The sequence below is a fragment of the Sander vitreus genome, chromosome 2 (genome assembly GCF_031162955.1).
Source record: "Sander vitreus isolate 19-12246 chromosome 2, sanVit1, whole genome shotgun sequence".
Taxonomy (NCBI): Eukaryota; Metazoa; Chordata; class Actinopteri; order Perciformes; family Percidae; genus Sander; species Sander vitreus.
The window spans coordinates 23,342,246-23,352,231 of NC_135856.1; the positions used below are offsets into that span (position 1 = coordinate 23,342,246).

Here is a 9,986-nt window from a genome sequence, read left to right on the forward strand (position 1 = left end):
AATGTGTCAACTAGCATCACCATACAGCGGAGGACGTGAAGAAACCTTGGCGTTAATGGCGCTGTTTATAAAACACCACGACCCAGCAGTACTACAAAGAGTCTGAGACGCCAAGTGTTTCTTCTGCGTGAGGTCCCTGCTGCTGTCCTTCATGTGCACACGTACAGTTTGCCGTTTGATAGAGCTGCACAGCAGATGACATCAATGTTAGCGTGACTCTTTGATATGTGCTAATTTGGTATATTAAATGAGGCAATTATACTTCTGTCTTTTGACAGTTGCTATATTTGCGTTATTTCTTTTTTTTTGGGACTAAAATACACATATAGACAGTACTGTTTATAGAGCACGAGTTGACAGCTGGACGATCATATGGAGACAAGCTACTTAAAAGACAAAATGCTGCATTTAGCTCTGGCAAACTTCACACAGCACGTCCACCCTATAGTGAGACTTGAAAAAACTACACATGGTGCCATGAGCTGCCATCTAGAACATCATGTGTGGACATGAAGGCTGCTGGTAAATGCAGTGTTCTCTTTAACAGGGATCTTCCACGGTAGTGCTGGGGGCATGAGCTCAGGACACACATGGCACTGAGGGACACCAGAGCGGTCCTACCAAATCCCGTTAGGTAAGCCTGGGTTAGTGATTCCACGCTGCGAGACACTGGCTAGCAGATCCGTCACGTTCCCACTACATCAAAGGAAAGTACAGCGCTGCACCCCCTCCACACCCCCTCTTTCTCGCTATGAGGATCTGCAATTGAAGGTCCAAAGGGAAAAAAAAAAAAAAAAGAGTGCACAGCAAAGGAGAGGGAGCGCTCTTAACCCCCCCCACCACCACAGCAGCAAAACTCAGCTTAAAAAAAAAATAAAAAATTAAATATCCGTTCCTCTCCTCAAGCTGTTGCTCAAGACCATAACACTGTTCCAACACAGCTGGAGATCGCCAACACATCTTCAGTCAGGTGAAAAACCTTATACTATCTCTGCACTATCAACATTTCAGAACTAAGGACATGCAGTTGTGTCTTTATCTTGTCAACCATGCATTTCTGAGTTTATTCAAAGGGTTTCGGTAAGATGTCATGAGCTTAGAGGTTGCATGGTTTCTTTTAACCCATAGAGGAGCATGTAAAACAGGAGCTTTTGTGATTTTAACAAAAGGGTAAATGTGTTATGTGACAAAAAGCAACAGAATCTGAGAATAGATTTCAGGTCATTTAAAAATATGTACTGTCCATCATGTGCATGTAGATCTTTATTTAGAAACTGTCATTTTCAAATCCTCACTTGAGTTGAGGAGGCTGCAGAACAACTTATTTGAAAAGGTAAGACAAAAACCCCTTAGAAGCAGTGGACTTCTCTTCCTCCACACATCAAGCTTGGAGTGACGACATCCTAAATGCTTTGAAGATTTATACTTGGCAACCATTATCATCAATACCATTATGGGGCATTATGACAATTCTGACCAACATGTTTCAATTGTCAATACAAACATTCACAAAGACACAGAGGCCAGAGAGAAAACAATCCTTCCCTATATTCATAATCTTTCCTATTTTCACACACCCAAAAGGTTATAACAGCAGAACTATGAATCATTCCATGTAAGTTACTTCACTGATGCGTCTGAAAACAACGAGAGAGAAACACTAACCCCGATCCAGATGACACACATGATGATCAGTCTTCTGTCTACTTAAATGACAAGATTAAAAGCTGCCGAGTCCTATAATAGAAATGATTAAATCTCACGTCCGACTATAACTGAATAAATAAGTGGAGCCGATTCCCACAGCTGAACAGCCATCTTTAAAATGTATACATATTAGCACAATCAAATACAAGTCTGCACAGTCTCAGTACAGGAGCTGTCCTGTCACTCTGTCATCAGTCCAAATGCTAGGACCACAAAAAAGTCTCTACAAGTTTAAGTGTCTGTATATATCACTGACACACTTAAAATATACCAGCCAATGTCCTGATTTAAACTAATTTCTCCTAATATCCTATTTTTTGTGTACATATAAATGTAGGCAAGACAATTACATAAAGCTACATAGGCACTAGTCCCAAGCATCATGCACAATAAACACAAAGCCCTGTTTGCGCCTTCAAGAGAAGGATCCACATCACGTGATGATGAACTCACTGCTCATTTTGCTCAGGATACCCTGCAGACTCCACATCCTAAAACAGCTATAGGTTTACGTAAACAGCTATAGGTTTACGTAAACATGGCGGTATTCATACACACCACTGACTCTTTGAAGTGGCCAACGTGTATATGCAACTGAACACCATTAGGCATCTTGACACCAAAATCTCAGCTCTTGTGGTGGAGGAAAATCTGCTGACAATCAGCTACTCCCAAAAGCTCCATCATGACTGGACGGCATGTGCAGGAATGTCATGGTCAATGGAAATCAATCTAAACGACTGGGATTGGGGGCGGTGGTGGGGCTGGGGATGGAAGAGAATGAAAGGGAGAATGTGCCTTTGATCTCGGTGAAAACCGATCCCAGGCCTGCAGATACTGTGGCTGCGGTGGCCGGCAGCAGAGGCAGCAAGCTGACATCAGTGAGAAAGCCAGAAGACTCATGTTCTGTGATCCTTCCACCAAGCCTTGGCTCTTTTTATTGGATAAGTGAGAGAAACGTATATGAAATGACTACCGTTTTATTGAAGACAGGGTGAGGTGGAAAATTGGGTGAAAAAGCAGCCATGGTAAATGAAATGAAAGCGGGGCTTTAAAAGTTTTGGCAGCGAGTACGCTGCCTAACTGCCTGGTCTTATTCATCTGCAGTGAGGGGTAATTTCCTCTCATACAGTCAGCTGGTCTCCATTCAGACCCTCTACGAGTTTTTTAGTGTGTACGATAATCAATAAAATTGACCAGGAAACAGGCCATAAAAAGAGAATTTGGAAAGCATCACACCCCACAAATCATAAACCACTTTATTTGTAAACTGAAGAGGGCAAATCATGAGGTAATCACGTTTTCTCTTCAATGTCACATACTTTCACCCTCTGCAACTTTGGCAGAGGAGAAGCAATGTAATTTTAACATCATCCCCCGATAGAGTTGCAAATGAATGAAGTTCCTCTACACGCAGCATGTGGCATCTGCCCCCGACAATCACATCTGCCTCTGAAAGCCGATTCTTATAATCACGCAGAGCTCACATTTCACAACTTTAACCTGATGAAACTAACGTGTATGCACTGCAAAGGCACAAACAACCCAGGGCTTGTGTGAGCGTTTCCTGTGTGGAGATACCAAACCATAGCCAGACTGAGGCTGGTTGTCTTCCCGAGTGTGATACAGAGACATGGACAAAACAGGATTAGGGAGGACAGCTGCTGGTGTGCCCTGCGTTTCATGTCTGTCTTGAGAGGAGAAATTTGCAAACGGGACAGACACAGGAAGACGCCAGTGAGAGACCTGCAGCTGGCCTGAAATTAATACCATTACAGGGACGATTTCTGCAACACACGCCACCCCTGGATGGTATTATAAACTCCTCTGCAGGGCAGCATCAGAGACGTGGTTTTGCCTTTAGGCCTCCTCAGTCATGCTGGGCTAATTAGAGGGCTTACTTGGGTCATGTAGACATGCATCACTTAAGATTTTAACAAGATGAGAAATACTGTATATCTCATGTTAATCTTCTGGTGGTATGACAGGCATTCACTTTCCAAGAGTCACATGGAGACGGGTGTCAACAATGCTGGGAAGTACAGGTAAATATTGTGCAGAGATACCTCACAACAACACAAACATTACGAACATTGGAAGTGAATATTTTGGTTTTATTTATTTATTTATTTATTTATTTATTTATATCATATAATGAGGTTTAAGTTTTTTAGTTTGTAAGTCGACAAATTTAATCTTACCTGAAAGGCTGTCTTTTAGTCATTCATCATTTCATTAATTTCATGGTTGACGTTGTTTGTCCAAAAACTTTGTGATTTATGAGTTTAGCCGGGATGGTTTCCTCATTAAAACTTGATATTCCAAACTGAATGTCTTAGTATGATAGTGAATTAAAAGCAATGGATTAGTTCACATTACAGTCAACGTTTATTTGCATGCATTTTGACCCAAGAGCTTTGATAAGCTATAAACATGCTATTTTTATCTAAAAAAAGAGGTCATGAAAACAGTCCTATATTAGCTCACGATTTTAACCTCATGTAGGGCTGCAACTAAGGACTATATCCTTATCAGTCTAATCAGATTTTTCTTTATTGATTAATTGATTAGTCTCTAACATTTTTAAAAGAGTTTCAACAAGGACATATAACAAGTTATCACAGTTATCTCAAAATTGCTTTTTTTTGTCTAACCAACAGTCCAAACTAGAGTATTCAATTTACAGTGACTGTAAAATAGTGAAATATAAGCAAATGCTCACATTAAAGAAGCTGGAAAACAGCAAATGTTTGCGATTTCTACTTTATAGGTAACAAACAAAATCAACGATCCAAATTAGAGCCAGAAATAGGTGCACATTGCAATCCATTGTAAGTACTTTGATTCTTAAAAATAGAATTTGATTTCCATTTTTAACATTATTTTTTTTATTTAGTATCAATATGGAAAACAACTGATCATCAGAAGTAAGATGTTTTAAAAGTGAGACAGCATAGAGTCTGTGGACAGGTAAAGCCACAGGTTGCTTTCCTTCTTCTTCCTCAGTCTGCTCTATGTTACAGTACCAGATTATGTGGCATTATTACGACAGAGTTTACAAACAACTTGTGTCACCTAACTTCAGTTTTCAACTGTGATATCTGGAGAGAAAAAAAAAAAGTTTCTGAACTTCAGTTTAACCTGAGCAGGTGCAACAAAAGTTACATCTCTGCTGGCCTTTAAACTTCTAACAATGTAAAAGAAAACATCAACTTTAATGTACCAAAGAAAAGAGCATGCCTCAAATATACTGGCAAAATAAAATTGGTTCTGGAGTCATTTCTCTAACTATATATCCATGCCACGCAAAATCCATACCTAGCTCATACCTTTTTCACTTTATGACTGTCGAATGGCTTCACTAACTGAGATGCTGAGATGTTCAGCGGTGTTGCTCATTTTAGTTTTGTCTGCATCGAGCAAAAAGTGGTTTTGACATCGTTACAACAACAGCATTTCATGTCAAGATATCATGAGTTAAACTGACTTGTAAAAAAAAAAAATAAAAAATAAAAAGAAAGAAAGCAGAGAGTTGGTACTGACCGTTCTTGGCATGGGCGGCGAGAGGGAGCCATTGTTCATGTAGGAGTCGTTCATGTTGCTCATCATGATGTAGCCTGGGTAGCCCTGGTACGGATGGCCTTTACTGTACAGGTCTTGGAGTTTTCCTGATAATAAAAAGGTTCAAAAGTGACAATTTACTGCACGTTTACGAAAGGCTCACACTTTTTTAATTTATCAACATCAAAACTCCTTAGACAGCTCGCTACACTGGAGCTTTAAAACACAAACAAATCTTACAAATCAAACAAACATTCTAAATGCGCTTCAGTCAATAAATCAGGAAAGTAATAATGACAAAGCTGAGCACAAAGTTCGCCTGCCTGTTTTGATGCTGTAATGATATCACTGTCGTTCGATTTAACCCGTGCCCCATTTCGCCTCGGCCTTTTGTTTGTGCCCTTTCTTCCCGTCTTGGAGGGGAGGGTAGTATTATACAGAGGAACAATGGAGCCCCTCTGTGCCAATTAGCACCAATTAGGAGAACATACAGGCTGTGTCAAAACAGGAGACGCCCCAACTGTTCCTCTATGCCTTTGACCTGAGAGGGGATGCTTTATACTAGAGGCCTCAATGCAGCGCCACTTGCCACTCAACTGCGCGCTGCGTGATAAGGCTGGGGGGTTGGGAGTGTTAATGATATATAGCCTGATGGCAACATGGATCTTGTTGTGAAGAAAGCTAGTGTTTGGTTTGAGGGGATCCCATTCAGGAGTGAAAGGGGAACAAAGAGGAGACACACTCTTCGTCAAAGCCCTAATAATGACCTGCAGCAGTGGGGTCAGACTACAATACCCAGAGAGCAAAGAGCCCCGAGCGGCAGCAACATGTTGCATGCGACAGTGCAACCGGAGAGCTGATGTATGTGGGGAAATAGTTTATTGGGGTAATTGCATAATGAGAAACACAAGGGATAGAAATGTGATTCTGAATTATCTCGTGTAGGCTCGTGCCACGTGTGCCATAGTGATCATGAACATGAAATGCGCATATTCATCCTTTTAATTCAAGTATTCTTTGGTTCTGCAGGCACCCTCATCTGTGAGGTAGGTATCAGGTAGCTGTGTCCATGAAGGTAGAACATGTCCTGACTAGACTTTCATCAGAGATTATCTGTCTGAGAGCAGCAGAAACAGAGGGGCTCTGATAAGAAGAGGACCAACAGTGCAAGAGTGTGACTGATCACTTCTGTGTGGGGAAAACGAGGTGGCACTTTTTTCAAATCGTCCCCTTAAAATCTCAACTTCTCGAACTGCAGGGAATTATTCTGAAAATCTGGGGCTTTTAAAGCAGCTAAATCCTGAATCCTGGCTGTCCTATAAAAGCATGCTGATTTAACGAGCTCTTTCTTAAGGCGGTGTCACTTACCGTCTTCAGAATGGTCTCTGTGTTTTTCATGATATGAATCTTGCTGTATTTGGGACTGTCTAGCTGCCTGTAGAAAATAAATTGAAATGATGGTAAATCAATTAGGAGGGTCTTCAAACGCAGTTACACACATGCATGCTTGATACGGTCATCAGACACCCATAAACACTGGGGGACAAATAAATGCAGTCACACACACACACACACACACACACACACACACACACACACACACACACACACACACACACACACACACACACACACACACACACACACACACACACACACACACACACACACACACACACACACACACACACACACACACACCTTAATTAAGCTTCATGTCCTTAAGGAGCTTACAAATTAACTTCTTTTCAATACCATAGGTCCACTCTCAATTTCATCTCTCAGTTTAAGCATTCTTCTAAATTCAAATATATGGAGTGTATTTGTGTTACAAATTAAAAGCCTCTGCAACATGAAATAAAATCATCCCATGAAAAAGAGAAAATGGTGGAGACAGTTTTTGCTTTACAAAAATAGCCCCTGCTTTTCGCACATCCATTTCCTTTCTCCTTCTGAATCCGAATTGGGAAGAGGACCTCTTTTTGGAGTTCAGACCCCTCAGGGTGGCTACAAACTGAGTGAGGGGGAACTTCACTGGATTCCTAATTAACATTCAGCCTCTGTCTCGTGCCTCTCGAGGACATTTGGTGATGAATGTGTACAGTCTTGTTCAGGATGTGCCCAAAATTTCATTAACACTGCGGTTAATGACAAAAACAGTCGACTAACTTTGTGATGGGGAAGCTGGAGCCTGCATCCTGAGGCCGGTGCACGGGTAGACGGATGCAGAAAAAAAATGTAAAACATATTTTAACTGGGATGTTCCATGACTACTCTGTGTCTTTACGTGTGCTAATGAAATGGCATCACACAACAGAATATAAATCAATAATTTTAGAAACATTAAAAATTCATCATTTATAATTCTTCCATTAAGATTTTATCAAAATATTTACATACACAATAAATTAGTTATGCTTTGCCTCTTAATTCATCCTTTTAAATCTGATCAGTAACAGGCAAAACCAAATGCAGTTGTAAATGTGTTTAATATTTTTCTCAACCCCAAAGCATTGGGCACCATTAAACGAATACGACAATAATGAAATATGAGAGTAACATTCGAAATAGATAATCATCCTGATGACAAAATAATTGGAAATTGTCCTTTTATTTAGGTTGTATTTTTTAAGATGTGATCTTTGAAATAAATTAGTCATCTTGTTTGTCAATAGCTTTTAAGCCATGTGTGCTAAACCGATTCATGTGCTGGTGTTTACAGCTGTTGAAGGTTATAGTGTAGCAATGCAAACATTAACTATTAGCCTGCTTGTCACAAGCAGCACACAAGGCCCTAATTCTTACATCCTAAAAATATCTTTTCTATTTATTTATTTTTCCAAATTTCACTATAAATGAATAAACTACAGCTGCCACATACATTCAAGTGTGCATTTAGGCCTAGAATGTTACCAAAAAGATGTTTATTGGGTGCCTAAGATGTCACATGTAGATAAGTTTTCTGGCTGGTACACCTGCAGACTGTGAGTGCAACCACTAAAGCTATTCATTTTAAAAATCAAAGTACAACAGAGGAGGCTATGAATGCACCTGAACTCAGCTGGTTCCTTTTTTTTTATCCGAGATTAAATCTTTATGATAAAAAATGCTTAACATAGGCTACAGTATAAAACTGTGCAGGGTCTTCACAGGAGGAAATTATTTTTAGGCATATATTGTCACTTTGCTCTTTAAATCATCCCATATCTTTTAAAGCCGTCAAATCACTCAGGCAAACCCAGAGTAATTAATCAAAAGTACCAAAAGCTAAATGAAAACACGGTCTTTTAATGACTAAAAGGGATTAAACAACTTTGTTTACAGACTTGATGCAGGCTGTTTCCCCTCCCTGATGGAGTTCAGAGTTGATACCCACCTTCCTCTCTCCCTCATCACTCACCACATCAGTCAACACACAACATTACTCACATCGTGGCTGTTGGGGCTGCTCTCTGACTCGTTGACCAGAGATGACTTGATGTCTGCCAGGTCTCCCTCTTCCTCCGAGTGGCTGAGCTCGGCGAAGATCTGCTCCTTATGCGGGTCTCCTTCGTCTTTGAACGGGATCATTTCGTCTGTGGCGCAAAGCTCCGGGTCTCCGCCGCCGCCTGATAACTGTGGCATTTTTTTATTTTATTTTTTTTTTTTACTCGGTTTGATTCACCAAGAAAACTGAAGACAACACACACACGCGCACCCCAGCACTGTCCGAAACTACAGAGGGGGGGAAACTCCCACTAAAATCCCCCGAACCGAGTGGGTAAACGTCCCCCTCTTAACCGGAGGGTCGACCGTGAGTCACTCGGAGAAGAAGCGGCGTGCAAACACGCTGCCGGTGTGTTTTTACTGAAGCAACAGGAGGAGTGTGGCTGGTGTCGGCGTCCTTTTTTTCACCACGAGTGTTTAAACTAAAAAGGACTGAAACTCAGACCCGAAAAACTTGAGATGTAAAGGCTCAGACTGAGAGTCCGGTGCACGCCTCAATGTCATGAGGAAAAAATAAAAAAAAAGGAAGCCAAACCACGAGTTAAAATCTCATCACTAGCTTTTCAGTTACACGCACACAGCCGATGACGGATATGGTCCAATGGGAAATGATTTTTAAAAAGTGCATTTATAAAAAGTGAGAAATAATATTTCCTCGGTGGTCCAGGGAAGAAGCTGCGTCGTCCTTGAAAGTGGAGAGAAAAAAAAGTAGGCTAACAAAACCAAAACACCGTCTGGAGGTGAAAAAGAAACTGATGGATGTGCAACTAGAAGAAAACCGTTTAACACTTAACGTTAGATAAGACAACAAGCAAAGCTGTACGCCGCTTTCATGCTTCAACATACATCCTCAACGCAGGAGGGACAAAAGCAAAAGTCATAAAACAATCGGAAAAGAAGGTAGAGAGGAAAAACGCCGTGGACCGACTTTCCCACTGCTCCCGCAGTGCTTCCACAGTGTAATGTAACCGCTGTGTGTATGTGTGTGTTGGTAATGTAGCTGTGCTCCCTCCTCCTCCTCCTGTTTCTCTCTTCAGTCATTGGGAGGAAGGAGAGATGAAAGGGAAGCCGAGGCTCTGATTGACACCGCACCGATTGACACTCCTCCTGAGAGAGAGATTTATACACAGCTCACAACAAATGGGCAGACAGGAGGGGAAGAAGAAGAAAGGGGAAAGAAGCGGTGAGGCTGACAAGATAACTGACAACCATCATGATAAATAAAAATGATA

At 41.1% G+C, this 9,986-nt stretch overlaps 1 protein-coding gene across 7 annotated transcripts in view; it reads right to left on the reverse strand.

Moving 5' to 3' along the window:
* The window catches only part of lef1 (lymphoid enhancer-binding factor 1), a 42,237-nt gene extending 32,498 nt beyond the window's left edge, over positions 1–9,739 (reverse strand). For all 7 annotated transcript variants that reach the window (XM_078261775.1, XM_078261766.1, XM_078261755.1 and 4 more), the window contains exons 1-3: positions 8,698–9,739; positions 6,637–6,703; positions 5,251–5,375 (exon numbers count right to left, since the gene is read on the reverse strand). In XM_078261775.1, the coding sequence (XP_078117901.1) occupies positions 5,251–5,375; positions 6,637–6,703; positions 8,698–8,892 (387 nt within the window). In that variant the 5' untranslated portion in view covers positions 8,893–9,739. The remainder of the gene's footprint in view (positions 1–5,250; positions 5,376–6,636; positions 6,704–8,697) is intronic.
* Positions 9,740–9,986: the final 247 nt, after the last annotated feature.